The following is a 16323-nucleotide window of genomic DNA, read 5'->3' on the forward strand; positions in this document are numbered from 1 at the left end:
CCTCCTCCCCTTTTCATTTATGCACCCCCATCCCACCCTGGTTTATCTTTTTCTGAAATACATACTTCTATGATGAATTATGTCTACTGACTTGTTGCACAATAGTTACTTCATTATCCGTCCCTTCACTTAAAGAGGGCAAGTAGAAAAGTATGGGGAACGAGGAAATTGTTTGGTCTACTTGTCTCCAGGACAACTAAACATCACCTGGGAATTTCTAGCCCTGGCTCACACGTCAGGTGTTTCAAAATGACCGTACAGTTGCCCAATCCATCCTGTTTGATTGGTCCATATTACCCCTGACTGGGCCAGAATGCGTCTGTGATACTGATACACGCAGCGCATGTGACATGCTGATACACGCATTGCATGTGACTATGACAATGATACATCCAGCCCATGTGACTGTGATACTGATACATGCATTAAGTGTCAAGGGACTGAAGTAACTGTGCCACTCCAGAGCTGTATCCCTTCTGCATCAGCACACTTCCCCTGGCTACAGATGCGACGGCACTGACCGTGGACAGTATCATACTGTCCTGGGTTATATGTGTCACAGACTGGTCCTAGTCGAACCATCATACAAATCTGACACTGTAAAGACATCCGTCACATGACTCACATGTTCCATCACATGACTTGCATGTTATTATCCTTTATCCCAAGACATGACAACATAAATTGTTCTGGATTACTTCGCAGGAAATAATGTTGTAGCCCACATTTTCTTAACATCTCCAAGACAGTTTTCTTTTTTCCCCCCCATTTATAGGTGGTAATTCTATTTAATGACCTGAAAGGAAACAAAGAAACCCATGTTGATGGATGAATGCAGGAACTGTGAAAGAGATGGATGAAAGAAGAAGGAATGAATATGAGTATTAAAAATATGAATTTTTTGAAAGAAGATAAAAATCAGACAATGTGACTTAACCTTGAATACAGGCCACACCGGAAGCTCTCAGACAGAATACTGAGAACTGCAGCAATAAATTTATGTCCAATTTGTAAACATTTTGCAGTTTGTAGTTTAAATGGTTTAACCTTGTACCTAGGTCATGGTCAAACAACTCAATCAGTGTCCGTCATTTGGATAAACTTTTAGTGAAACAACATAAAATGTGGTCCAAAATAAATAAAAATTCATAAGAAATTACTGTCCATGCAAAAATAACCTTATTACAACCTTGGCTTTGAGTCACAGTCACTTGGTAAGTTGGGAACAAATGAACTTTGGGTTGTTTTTGTTATAGTGTCTTGTCTATCTCATTTCATTAAAGTCATTCATTTGTCAGCCAAGTGTTGTTTGTTTTGTTGTGTTTTTCTTTCTTTCAAAAAATGCACAAATAAAGAAACATGCTAGCAATCTTGTTACCTGAACAACAACCAAATCACTGTAACAGATCACTTCATTATCATCATCATCCATACACAACCAAAATCAGATTGCTGATTACTTTGCCATGAAGAAGGATATATAAAGGAAACAAACCCACAATAGAGAGAAAGATCAAGGTAACTGAGAACCACTAAGAATGCCTTCCACGAAGTCCCAGGCTACTCTGGGTAGGATTTCTCACAAGACTATTTCTTTCTACTGTTTGCCCAGAAACTAGCTGATCCTTGAGAGTTCTACACAGTCAAGGATCCATCCCTCCTCCTCTCCCATCCCCACCCTGCCCCTCCAAAGAAAAAGGGTTAGTGTATTAACACTAAAAAGCCCATACCTATCCATTATTGCAACAGCTGTTTTAGACATCTCATGTTTGTCACAGGTGGTGTATCATGTAGGAAAACAGTGCATTGTATATCAGGGTTTCCTACAGATGGTTTGCTTAGAGAGTCCACGGGACTCCCACTCAGGTGTTCTAGGGAGTCCTCATGGTTCTAGAGAGTCCGATTGGTCAAGAAACCATTCTTTCATCCAAACACACCACGCACTGCCTTTCAACCAGTTCACATCACACACAAACACACACTGAATGAGTGAAAGAGATACACACTCACACACACTCACAAACACTCTCTGAACTCAGAAAAAGAGAGATACACATGCACACACAGAGAGAAAAAGAGATACACACGCACACACACAATCACACACACAAGAGGGAGAGAGAGAATGAGAGAGAGATATATATATACATACATATATATATATACACATGCACATACAGACACACACACCACTCACCCCCCTTATACACAGACAGACAAACAGATGGACATGCACATAGTGAGTTAGAGAGAAAGTCGAGAGCAGTGAACCATTCAAAACGAAAAGTCGTACAAGGATGATTTTTGAAAGTTTGTCGATCCTGTCACAAACACATTTATTTCCCGGGAGTTGCTCATCACCTGGTTGTGAATTTCACAAAAGTTCTGCACTTCATTACATGTGCGTCTTCGTCGTACTGCAGCCATTTCAATTCTTACTCCCATGAACATTGACAAGTGTGGCTTTTCTTTTTCCGTGATCCATCCCCCCTTCTGAAGCTGGCTGATCGATGCCAGCTGTTTCAGTGTGTTTTGTCTTGTTTGCATTTTGGAGCCTCAAGCCATGATAGCGGAGGCATTCTGATTTCGAACTGTGTCACAGAATACTCGACAAGCCTCACTGTGAGCGTACTGGAAATGGGCAACAATTTTCTGTACAGGAAGATAAGATGAAAGTAATGAACTCTGCAGCAGTTGCAGATTTCGCGAAGATTATATGCCAACTGAAAACTAGTGAAACGTGAAGAAGCGATCGCTGTTATTTGACCATGATCACATTTTGATTGATGCCGATTTTATAGTGCGTCCCGTGGACTCCCTAGCCAAAACTGTAGTGTGTCCTCTCATTTTAGAGAGTCAGGGACACTGATCTGAACACTCACACTGATTTAGTTATCTTTTTTTTTTAGAGAGTCAGGGACATTGATCTGAACACTCAACACACTGATTTAGTTATCATTTTGACATCACACCCCTGCAGCCCCCCCCCCCACTCCCCCCTCCTCACCCCCCACCCACTTCCATTCCTTAAACTCATGATTAAGCACATGCGTCTGTGTGCAGGCATGTGGACACACATACACACACAGACAGATGGTGGATAGCCCAAGTGACGTCTCTCAATACAGACACCACAGACAATGGCGATAGTGAAATGTCCACACAGAGAGGACACACACACACACACACACAAACACACACACAAAAAAGCTCGTATCATGTGCTATGTTTTTTGGTCACGTGATGATATCCAAGGGGATAGACAAGGATGAAAATCTTGACACTCTGACACTTAAAATATCATTGGTCATGAGGTCCTTATGACATGGGTGAATGTGTCTACATATTATTGTTGAATATGGTGAAAGTAAATGCTGAAACAAAACAAAAAGAAAGTTCTTTCTTTGAAGAAAAATAGCAGTAAACAACAGGCCACCCAACACATTATAATAATTCAATTCATTCATCCACCAATGAAACAGTTTGGTTACAGAGGAAAATGTCAAATCTATCTACACATGCAGCTTGAAACTATGATTAATGTTTTTTGCCTTATCTTTAAAGCTTCTGCTTCAAGTTTATCACCTCCTGATCTTCTGATATTAACATGCTACAGAGAACTTTTCTTTTTGCAGTATCTTATTTTTAAAAATCACACATCTATTTCTCACATTTCATTTTGCCCTGATGAGTCTGTTTCTCATTTTTTCTCTTAATTTTTTTCAATAATACTTTTAAACAGTGTTATTAATTATAATCCTTGAAAAATGACGCTTATCAATAAAGATAAGATGCTTATTGTAGTATTATTTGTTTCAATGTTGAATATGAAATGCTAACATTTTCATCTCTTTCAACCCCATTTTCACATCTTTAACCCCAATGAACTACCTTTTTTTTCTGTGTAACATTTGTTTTTCACATACTATCATCCACAATAAATGATAAGATTCAAACAGTTTGATTTTTCGTGATTCATGGCACATAACCTGGCCCCAGTTCTGAAGTCTTAACTATATATTCAAACTGTTCATCTACTCCTTTAAGCTGCAGCAGTAATAAAATACACAAACAGATAAATGATGTTGTCTATAGCCCAGTCAACTGCAAGAAGTCAGTACAAACATGTCACAGATTCCATATTGTAATCATTTTTTGATTTCCTATCCCCCACCCCCACCCCCACAAATAAAACAAAATGTATGTATGTATTGGCTTCCTCTCTTGCATGCTTGCTCACTCACCAACTTACTCACACACATTTTACGCACTTCCTTTTCACTGAAACATTTCCTGCTCACCTTCCACGATGATAACAGTGGAGTAATTGAAGACATGAAAAATTTGGTTGAGGGCCCACTTGTAGTGACGAGCGATTTTGTAGTAACCCATGAATTTCTTTTGTGGCCATGGCAGTTTGATATCACTCAGATCTGGGTGCTGAGCAAAACCATCAAAGTTAAATCAGTCAGAATTGAAAGAAGAGGAAGATTAAGAAAAAGAAGATAAAGTTGTTTCATCCTTACATAATTTACTTTAGATTGTAAGATACAAATTCATAGCAAAGTACTGCACAAACACAAATCAAGCAAAGAATCACCTGAAACCAAAAGCATGATAAGCACACATAATAGATTAAAACAGGTAAAAAAGTAAAAACACACTCTTTCAAAGGTGGTGCTGCACTGTGACAACACAATTTCCTGTGAAAGGATGTCAGTTTCATGCAGAGAAATCTATCATGACAAAAATTAATACACCACACACACACACACACCACACACACATACACACACACACACACACACACACACACACACACTTGCAGGTACAAGAAAGAAAAAAATAAAGTGCTGCTCTCTGGCACACAGTCTCCTGGGTAAAGAGAGAAAGGCAGAGAAATCTGTCACAACAAAAAATTAACACAACACACACACATACAAAAGGTGCTGCACTGCAGCAACACACTCTCCTGGGTAAAGAAGCCTCAATTTCACAAAAAGAAATCTGCTGTGACAGAAAGTAACATGCGCACGCGCACGCATACACACACACACACACATAGAGAAAAGCAAACACAAGCCAACAAGTACCTTGATATGTGAGAGGTGGGAGACATTCTTGGTAGTGATGTAGGACTGAATGACAGCAGAAGTGGGTTCATGCCCACAGTCCTGACTGACAATGATGGGGAACTGCTTGGCTGACGGCCGGTACCTGCACATATTATCACAACACCACAGTGTATGAACAATTTGTTGACAAACACAAAGCAACAAACAGATTCAGTTTCAAGGATGTGTCAGCGCATGTTGGCAGATCCATATATACACTACACCAAATCTGCTGTAAAAACAAAAACAAAAAAACAAAAAAAAAGACATGATGCCTGACCATTTACCCAAAACATTGATCAGGCCTTGAGAGCTTGGCTTATGTCTGTTTAAGACATTAACATAAAAATGAAATAAAATAATTAGACTCCCCCACCACCACCGCCCCCCAAAAAAGAAAAAGAAAAAATAGTAAAGAGAATGATACATAAAAGGCAAATGATTGAAATAAGAACTGCACACAGAAAACCTATACTTCAATGTCTGTCCTGAACTGATAATTCAAAATCATCTGGCAAAATACCACTACAATATGAAACCATTATGTGAATTTTTCACCTCCATGGCCAGCTTCTGGATGTCAAGAGTGAGATAGAAAGTCAGACCAACATAAAACAAAGGCAGAAAAGACAAAGTGGGGAAAAAGAGAAACAAAGGGAGAGAAAAGGAGACATGGACACATACTTGAGGAGAATGTCAAGACTGCGACTGACAGTGGTCCGATCACAGGCAATCATGAGGATGGGCAACACGACATCTTTGGGAGCTGAGGTCGTCCTCCGGTCTTCCTTCTGTGACTTCACTCCTTCACCCCCTCCCTCCTTTCCTCCTTCAGCATCTGTGGACAGAAGACAGCCACAGACAGTAGTCTTCATCTGGAAAACTGCAACTGTAACGACATGTGGTAATAATCACAAGCAAGAATGCTGTGATTGTAATCATGGTGACGTTTATCAACTCGGCAAATAAAATAAAATTAAACAAACTGAAAATTGGAATTTAAAAAAAAATTCTTAAAAGAGAAATAATATATATAGAAAATCTGTATACCACTTTACATACACACACACACACACACACATATTATATTATTTCATTTTTAAGCTGATAGATCTTTTTTCTCTAGAAAAGGTGCCTTTTCTGCGAGTCTGCTTGTCTTGCCAGGTTGTTTTGTTTTGTTTGTTTGTTGTTTTCTTTTTTTATGTTGACTGGTTAGTTCCATCGACACATGCTTGTCCTCTAATTGTCTATTGGTCTTGTATGTTTGTTTGCTTGTTTGTATTTTTCAAGGATACTGATGTTGCTTTCTTTTCTTTTCTTTTTTTTCTTTATTCTTTTTATTATATGTGTCTGTGTGTTTTTTGTTGTTGTTTTTTTTGTTTTGTTTTCCCTCTTGGTTGTCTCCATCAAAAAATTCCTCAAATGTCACGAAAAAAGAAGAAGATAATATGTAAATGATGACAAAACTGAAGATATGATTATTTCCTCTGCAAGAATGTCTACATCTACTTCTTTTTCTGCCTCTATTGTGGTTGGTCATGCCACAGTTCAGTTATCTAAATCAGTGAGGAACCTTGGAGTCATTCTTGACTCAAAGTTCAGCATGCATGCTCAGGTAGTAAATCTGATATGCATAGTCAATTGTGAACTTCGTCGCATCAACTCTATCCGTCAGTACCTTTCTGTTGAAACTACTTAAAACTCTTATTTCTGCTTTTGTGCTGTCACGAATTGACTACTGTAATTCTCTTCTCATAGGCTGTCCACATATTATTCTTAGCGAATTCAAAAACTTCAAAACAATGCTGCCCGTCTGACCCTCAGAGTCCCACATGCTGATCACATTTCTCCTCACCTCCGCACTCTACATTGGCTCCCCACTGAAGCAAGAATTAAATACAAAGTTGCGTGTCTCTGCTATTCTGCGTTCCACTCCGCAGGACCTACATATCTTTCTGACCTTATCAGTGTTTACACTCCAGCAAGAAATCTCCACTCTTCCTCTGACTGTTACCTTTTGAAACTTCGTGTCAATACAAGAACCTATGGTGAACGTTCTTTCTTCTTTGCTGCTCCTCACATCTGGAACAACCTCCTCATCTCCGTGCATCTGATTTCTGCTTTTTGCTCATCACTAAAAACTCATCTTTTTAAAACCTATCTATAAGCACTCTCAGCTTCCTTGTTCTCCAACACCATCCATGTCAGCTCACTTTGGATTATGTAGAGTGGGAGGGGGAGAGTGTGTGGAGGCGGGAGGGGGGAGGGGTTTTGAGAAAGAGTGGTCATGAATGTTTTATGTAACTTGTAATATTTTTCTTTCATGTAAAGCACCCTGAGCTCTTAGAGAGAAAGGGCGCTATATAAATGTACATTATTATTATCATAAATGTTTTTTGCAAGAGGTGTTTTTTTCTTCTAATCAATATAAAAGAAAGATCGCAACTCAAGATGCATGAACTTGGTAACACACACAACCACAAACAGTGAAGGTTTAGTAAGAAAAATCAACAAGCTCTGTAGCTAGGCATTAAGAACATTAATTCAAGACTTACAGTGGTAGTACTGTAAGCAGAAGCAGATGTGAAGGCAGCAGCAGTTTGTCATTACTGCTGAAATGCTTGTATTGCATTACAGGCAAGCCTTTTACTATATAGCGATATTACTACTCCACATTTGTTGAATCGTCAGAACAGAAAAACAACAACAACAAAAACTAACAACTAAACCATTAAGTGCTTAAACTGTCAACACTACCTGCCACCTGTTTGAGCTCCTGCAACTGGTTCAGCAGTTGTTGATTTTCTCTCATTTGCTGCGAGATCTGGGACTGAAGCTGGCTGATTCGCGCTTCTACCTCCCTCTCTGCTTCAAGCTCCTGAGGCATAACAATAATAACAGTAATAATAATGTTTATTTCCATTACACCTTTTCATTAAAATTCAACAATGCTCAAGGCATGTCACCCGAGTATGATATAATAAAAAGAAAACAATCCATTAAAATCGTAATCCCAAGTGAGATTTCATAAACAACTCTCTCCCCACCTCCACTCTAATGTGCAAATTGCACACAGTAACATCCCAACCACATAGCGAACATCCAAATATCATCCACATGATCACAACATCACACACATACACACACACACACACACACACACACACTCTCTCTCTGTAAACATGCATGCAGAAAATTCAAAAAGAGAGATAAAAAAAAAACAAAAAAACACTAACAAAAATACACATCATCTTAGATACAAACTGGTATGTCAATTTTCTTTTAGAAGACTGTCAAAACAACATCAAAGCTTTCTTCATAGGTGACAGGATAAGTAAGTTGGGGCCTCAGAGGTGGGGTCAGACAGTCCAGATACACTACCCATTAACCCTTGATGCATCTGAAGTCTTCTTTCTCTTTTAGCTGAGACAGTGGCTTTGCCTGTGAATATCAATATTTGGGATGAAATGATCTATTCCCAAGGCATGAGCTATCTAAACATTTCTAAACTGTCCAAATCCAAGATAACAAAATTTTACTCTCTCTCTCTCTCTCTCTCTCTCTCTCAATCTCATATAATATAGTATGACATTCATATCCATACACACCTTTTCAGCATTACGATTGACCAGAGTGCGATGTGTTAGCAGATTCCATGTCAGAAAGAGAAAAACACCAAGCAACAACAGATGTGTTCGTTTCAGTTTCAGCCTCCTCATCATCACCATGGCCCACTGCTGTATTCTTCCCAACGCGCACACACTCTCCCACGCATCTGTAACAACAATGGATGCTTATAAATAAAATGCTGTTCAATGTAAACTGCTAAATATACATATATGAACACATGTAAAGACTAAACATCCAATACCTGCAGAGTTATACAAACAGTATGAAGCATTTAAACAAATGTTTCATACAACACATTTTGTCACTATTTCAAAATTATTCAGCACAATAACCGAGTGATTAAAGTGCTGAACTTTCAATCTGAGGGTCCCCAGTTCGACTCTCAGTAACAGTTCCTGGTGGGTAATGGGTGGAGACTTTTTTTTGTCTCCCAGGTCAATGTATGTGCAGACCTACGTGTACCTGAACCCCCTTTGTGTGTATATATTCAAGCAGAAAATCAAATACACATGTTAAAGATCCTGTAATCCATGTCAGCGTTCTGAGGGTTGTGGAAACAAGAACATACCCAGCATGCACACCCCTAAAAACTGAGTATGGTTGCCTACATGGTGGGGTAAAAACGGTTATACATGAAAAAGCCCACTCCTATACATACAAGTGAACATGGGAGCTGCAGCCCACAAACGAAGAATGAGAAGAAGAAAATGAATCATACATGCAGAGCATGCATGCATGCATGTGTGTGAGTGTGAGTGTGTGTGTGTGTGTAATAAAAAGTAAATAATGTCCAACATAAAAATGATTCATGTGCTTTTTGGTGTGTGTGTGATGAAAAGAAAACAATCTGAAGCATAACAGATACAGTCACTGGCTATCAACTTCACCTGTCTTTTCAGCTTACTCGAATCTAGGAGTCAAGCTTGAGGAAAAGACAGTGATAAAGTTGACAGACATTGACACTGAACATATTTACTACAGTCTACAGCCTCTGCAAGAGATCATTTTCTGCATACATTAAAGATGACAGACACTGAGACAGTAAACATATGAATAAATTTACTACAGACTACAGCCTCTGCAAGAGATGATTTTCTGCGTACATTATTGAATCAGAAAATACTGACACAGTTCTCAAAAATAAGCACAGTATGTTAAGTAACAATCATTATTCACAGACTTTTAAAGCTTCAGAAATAAACTAAGCCTGTTCAAGGACCATAATGATTTATATATTATAAAGCAGACCTGAGTAAGCACTGAAACAGCCATTGCCTGTGTTGGCAAGGAGTTCAAATCTCAGTGTTAAACTTTAAAGTTCAGTTTAATATGGAGCAGCCAGATCCTATCTGGATGAAGGAATAAATTTGTTTTCTTTGCAAATCTTTTCCAAGGCTCAATTTCAGAGGGGGGAAAAGAAACCAGAGAATAATTTACAAGTCAGACTGAGCTTGATGGTGATTAGTTAAGACTCACTTGTCATTTTTTCAGCATGATCAATATGGATTTGTTTCAGATTGTGCAGAATTCTCAGGGTGGTTTTTTGTCTGAATATTTGTGGAAAGTTTAGAAGAGAAGTGGCTTAGAGTTAAACTAAAGAGAGAGAGAGAGAGAGACAGAGACAGAGAGAATGAATGTGTGTGTGTGTGTATGTGTGTGTGTGTGTGTGTGTGTGTGTGTGTGTGTGTGCGTGCGTGTGTGCGCATGTGTGTGCGTGTGAGAAAAGTGGAGGGGGAAAGCTGGTGCTGACCATGATCATTCAGAGCTTGACTTTTCATTGTTGTTTTGGTTCTCTTTTGGACATTATGACAATTGAGGAGTCTCATTTCTGCTAATTTTTGCATTTGGTAGAGTCAGGGAATATTGGGTTGTCATGGCCAGGTGTATATGGCTCCAGACAAAGAAGTGAAAGTCCAAAGCCAGGAGGTCATATCTTTGAATGTAAGAACTGGCATTTACCCATCTATTTCAGACCTTGAATGGTGGAGTGGGTGCTTTTATTTATTTTTTATTTTATTTTTGTTGTTGTTTTGGGGGATGAGACGATAAACAAGATATCCCTATATTTTTATTTTACTTTATGAAAAGCCTGCTTCAATGATTGGGAAACAAATTTCATGAAACACAGGAAAATCAAAGGAAGAGGAGTGAGGTTGTGCTGTGTGATCTGTGTTTGTTTGTTTTTTCTTTCTTTTTGACAATTGAAGTTTAAGCAGATTTTGACTGAAGATTTTGAGAGAGAATTCTGATTATTATGCCATTTGTTATGAGCATATTTCGACTAAGTGAAATGGAAAAGAGTCCGAAACCACTGTATTGCTTTGGCCACAGCACTTGCATTGATATGATCTGCACTTGCATTGATATGATCTATGTTCAGACTCTGTATTGATTTGGTGTGCTTGAATGTGTTATCTTCAGGAACAACCTGTTACCAGTCATGATGGGGAATGTGATGTTTATAGTTTGGGTGATGAAATACATGACAGGACTATAGAGAGGTTCTGATGCGCAAAATTAAAGCCTGACAGCTGTAGCACTCACTATATACTGGTGGATATCAAACCTTCTGAGTTGTCATAAATCACTGGGTAGGTCCATGATTATGATCCTTTTCATCTCTCCTGACTTATCATTTTCTCTCTGTCTCAGTGTCTGTCTCTGTTTGTCTGTCTCTGTTTCTCTCATGTTTCTCTGACTGTCTGTCTGTCTCTCTCTCCCATATATATTTCTCCTTTCTTATTTTCTCTCTGACTGTCTGTCTGTCTCTCTCATTTCTGTGTCTCTGTCTCCGTCTCTCTCTCTTCTCTCTCTCTTAGAGACAGACCTACTGCTTCATATATAAACAAATTTTGCACTGTAAAATGGAAAGCAATGAGAAATATGGTTGATTTTACTTTTTAGTGTATAAAGTATCTTCGAAACAGAAAAAATAGATTACAGCTGTGACCAACACAGGCACAGAATAGATCTTGCCAGATTTAGGTTGAGAACACTCGGATTAAATGCTTATGAATAAAATGTGGTTTCAAAATCAAACTGGTCCTTCACACTCTCTGCTTGTCCAATGTGTGTGTGTCTGTGTTTTATGGAGAACGAGTTGCAATTTTTGTTTTGTTGTATAATATTTGTGAAAAAAATGTTACCTTTAAAAGATAATTTTACATTAATCAGAAAACATCAGTACACAAACTTGCAAAGTATATTGCTACAGCAAATAACCTTAAGCGAAAAAGAAAAAAGTGTCCATTATTGTTCATAGAGAAAATTAGATTATTATTCTTTCACAGATGCATTGTGATTTCTTCAAAGCACACTACTTAAACGGTTGGTCAAGTTGAAGTTAATTTAACAATTGATTTTCAAAGACTGTTTTGGTTTTGAATTTTGTTTTCATAATGATTATTATTATTGTTGTTCTGTATTGTTGTACCCCAATGTCATCAGGGTTGGGACCTGAACGATTTCAGAGTTCTCTCTCTCTCTCTCTCTCTCTCTCTCACCACAGCACAACATTGTATACAGATCAATGTTTTGACTGTGACATAGGCCTATGCTCAGAAGAAAACCCTTTTTTGAATTAAGAAAAGAAAAACTGTCAGTTGCTCTTAGGCTGAGGTCTAACAGATAATAATACATGAATGCCAGTTTACCTGTAGAACAGTGCAGTAGTTGATCAAGCCCATGGAGGACTAGACTGATTCATGTAGTTAATGATACATGATATGAACTGTATGCATGCGTGCATGCATGTGTGCATACAAATAACGAAATATGCTATTCCTGAAATGAATGTAATGGAAAAATTAATACTATTTACCATTATGGATCAAGAAATTTTCTGTATTTCACATCATGATTACTGATTTTATGCTTTATATTCAATATCTTTTACATCCTCACCCTTGTTTGTGGATTAATGTAAATAAAGGTTCATTCATTTGTATGGTCAAAAATAAATAACTAAAAAAAAGTTAAATAAGACAGTGGGCGATACTTGAGCATGATTGGCTAAGCAGATCATACAGCTGCAATGCGCCTGATGGTGGTCTACAACAGACAAACAAGCGATTCCAATGCATGCTCTTAATAATGCACTTAATACTAATAGTTTATACACCATGTGGTGTTATATAATAATTTGTTTTTGTAGCAAGTCATTTGCATTCTTATTAACGCAATACTGCAAGCTGTAATTGGGCTATCATCTGTGTTGTTGACCAAGTTGTACATTAATTGTGCTGCCATTACTCATATCACTGCCATTAGTGCCACAATCATGTTAATCAACCAGAATTTAACATTTGACAACCCCCAGTAAAAGCCAGGACTAGCTGGGAAATAACGTAATGACACAGAACAAACAGGCTTCTGTTTCCTTCCCAATATATGCATTTCTCTGCATACTCATTCAATAATTCAAACTTCAATACAGAGTTGCTTGACCAAACTCTCAATTTCAATTTCAGGAAACAAACTGAGGTGAAATGACACAAATTAAAAAAATATATATTTATCACCAGTTAGCCAGTTTGGAAGTAAAATTGGATATATATATATATATGTGCAATTTTTTTTATATACATATATATATAATATATATATATATTATATTATATATATATATATATATATATAAACTGTCGCCTTTCACACTCAGTGGGTGGTAATTTCAGCACAACTCAGGCACTAGTTTTAAACTTTCTTTTGTAACATGCAGGGATTCATATGAACATTGGACACTTGAAAACTAGACAGATATCTCTTGAAAATAACCAAAATGTTTTTCAATCAAATTAGTATCTTAGCATCCCAATGATTTTTTTGCCAGTGGCACTCACTAGCAAATGTACTACTGATTTTCCATGAACTGGGACAAATGTCCTAAGTTTAAGAATTTCCAAACAAAACCTGGACATGTTCCCTTTACCCATTATGTTAAGCACTGCTTAATTCTGGATAAAATGTTCATCTACAACTTAACAGACATGCTTGAAAGGTTTTCTTATGAGTTATGTGTGTCAGTTCGACTCAGTAACAGAGAAATGGTTAATGGGGTTAAAAATTAACATATTTCAATATATCAGCTACAACAACAACAACAATAAAATAACAATATATGTTATCAATATCATACTTAATTTTATGATGCAACTCTGTATCCAAAAATTTGTACCGGGTGCTTTATGAGACATATGACATCATATAGTATAAATAATGACAAGATACAAAACAATCAGATTGTCTGAGCAGAAATAAGGAGGAGGAATGTGGCAGAATGGTTAAAATGCTCATGTGCCATGATGACTCCTATGACGGTCTGAGTTTGAATCCCAGTCTTGCTCTTTCTCCTAAGTTTGACAGGAAAATTAAACTGAGCATCTAGTTGTTCGGATGAGATGATAAATTAAGGTCCCACATGCAGCGCGCACTTGGCAAACTGAAAAAGAACCCATGGCAACATAAGAGTTGTCCGCTGGCAAAATTATCTGGAAGAAATCCACTCTGATAGGTACACAAATATATATTATATGCATACAACCATGGCCTGAATAAGCACGTTTGGTTGTGCTGCTGGTCAGACATCTGCTTAGCAGATGTGGTGTGGCATATATTTATTTATCCGAACATAGTAATACCTTCTTGAGAAACTAATTACTGAAACTCAAACAAAACATTAAAAAGCTTCCTTTTTTCAGTCACTCTCAAGCAATGGTGCAGACACCTTAATTTAGTATAAAGTGAAAGCAGAAAAAGTGTTACCCAGTGACACCTGTCTTTGAATTAAACTTAATCAGATTTACAGATGATTTTCAAACACTGTGCCAATGGCACACCCCTAGAATAAATATTGTAAATAAGAAAAAACAACAACCAGCCCCTGTTTTAATTATAGTACATAAGGAGGCCCAATCATGGTTACTTTGAACAACCCCATATGGGTTTGTGTAACAGATGTTGGTGCTCCAGTACAAGGGCTCTTGTTGATATATGAAATAGACAGCACCTTCATTTCAACACTGCCTAATAGTATTATTATCTTAAGAGAAACAGTTCAAACACAGATTGTGTCAATGTTTGAACAATAAGTGTTGTTTACTTAGTTATTTTATGTTGAAGAGCCCTCTGTTTTGGTATTGCTTTTAGTCTTGTTTAATTATATGATGTGTTTTACTACTTTTATCTTATAATGGTTTGTGCAAAAAGTACAAGGCCGGCCCCAAGTAAAAACATACTTCAGTTTGCCTATCTTGCTAGGCAGCATGTCTCCGGAAGTCTATATGTGTTACATAACAACGACTGATTAATGCACAGATCAAGCGCAACGGGTGAAAGAAGATAAAGAGCTCACGGTCAGACAGAAAAAAAATGCTTTCACTTTCAAAATGTTGAACAAAACAAAAAAAGTACTGTTGCTCTTTCTGAGACAAAAAAAGCACACCTTACAACTTATGTGCCTTTCTCTCACTAACATTAAGTGATTGATGTTGTTTTTATTGTTGTTGTTTTCTCTCTTTGCATCATTAAGTTTCCAAATAAATTCAATGTTACTATGGCCCAAAGGGGTCTCGCAAGTTCACTTGCAAGGTGGCATATTCCTACATCTGCAAAAACACAAAATAAAAACCTCACCTCACTTAAACCAATCAGAATCCCGTTTGATCCACAGTCGCACTGTGTTGAAGAGCTAATGCACGTAGGAACAAATTCCTAAACATGCACGAGAAACGCCTCTTCCACTCTTATAGCTTCTGTCGCCATCTTGCAATGTGGCAGACGATGAAAGTCTTCCGGTCAACGAAAACTTCCGCCATACATAGTCCACAGATGCAATTACTACACACACACACACACACACACACACACAGTGAAACACACACACACACACACACACACACACACACACACACACACACAGAGCCTGTGTCACTGATCGAGGGAGAGGTAATACTGACACGCACATACCTGACTATAAAACTTGACTCGTGACGCACTGGCACTGTCCACACACTTCGTGTCACTGACAGACACTGATATACATGCACGTACTGATGCACTGATCCACACACACACACACACACACACACAAACGCACGGCACACACACACACACACACACACACACACACACCGGGACACACACACACACACACACACACACACTGACTCGACACACTGTACACTGGGCGGCACTGATGAACTTTTCGTCTGGATCTCCGCAAAGCACCTAGCTTCGTATCGATCGAGGATCGACGCCCAGCTACTTTCAGTCAGGATCAGGATCAGGATATGCACGTCGTCGCAGAGGCCAATATGGCCATCGCCAGCAACGGAACTTGCCGGGAGAGCGCATGCAAAACAAAACAAAACAAACAAAAAAAACAAAAACAACCCAAAAAAACAAAAAAACAACCAAAAAACAACAACAACAACAACAAACAAGAAAACAAACAAACAACAACAACAACAACAACAAAAATAATAATAATGGAAAACGAAAAACAACGCGACTACTGCTTCTGTTATTGATGGGAAACAGTCGCTGGCAGGGGTCTTTTGCCGGACGGCCGTCTTGAACT

The 16323-nt window shown here is 38.1% G+C and overlaps 1 protein-coding gene across 3 annotated transcripts in view; it reads right to left on the reverse strand.

Moving 5' to 3' along the window:
• The window catches only part of LOC143276052 (alpha-1,3-mannosyl-glycoprotein 2-beta-N-acetylglucosaminyltransferase-like), a 32656-nt gene extending 16647 nt beyond the window's left edge, over window positions 1-16009 (reverse strand). The window contains exons 1-6 of one of the 3 annotated variants that reach the window (XM_076580455.1): window positions 15912-16009; window positions 8723-8889; window positions 7872-7992; window positions 5799-5952; window positions 5094-5217; window positions 4302-4440 (exon numbers count right to left, since the gene is read on the reverse strand). In XM_076580455.1, the coding sequence (XP_076436570.1) occupies window positions 4302-4440; window positions 5094-5217; window positions 5799-5952; window positions 7872-7992; window positions 8723-8842 (658 nt within the window). In that variant the 5' untranslated portion in view covers window positions 8843-8889; window positions 15912-16009. Of the gene's footprint in view, window positions 1-4301; window positions 4441-5093; window positions 5218-5798; window positions 5953-7871; window positions 7993-8722; window positions 8890-15377; window positions 15513-15710; window positions 15882-15911 lie in introns of those variants that run through there. The other 2 variants (XM_076580448.1, XM_076580442.1) reach the window with 2 other exon arrangements.
• Window positions 16010-16323: the final 314 nt, after the last annotated feature.

The sequence above is a fragment of the Babylonia areolata genome, chromosome 2, assembly GCF_041734735.1.
Source record: "Babylonia areolata isolate BAREFJ2019XMU chromosome 2, ASM4173473v1, whole genome shotgun sequence".
NCBI classification, from domain to species: domain Eukaryota; kingdom Metazoa; phylum Mollusca; class Gastropoda; order Neogastropoda; family Buccinidae; genus Babylonia; species Babylonia areolata.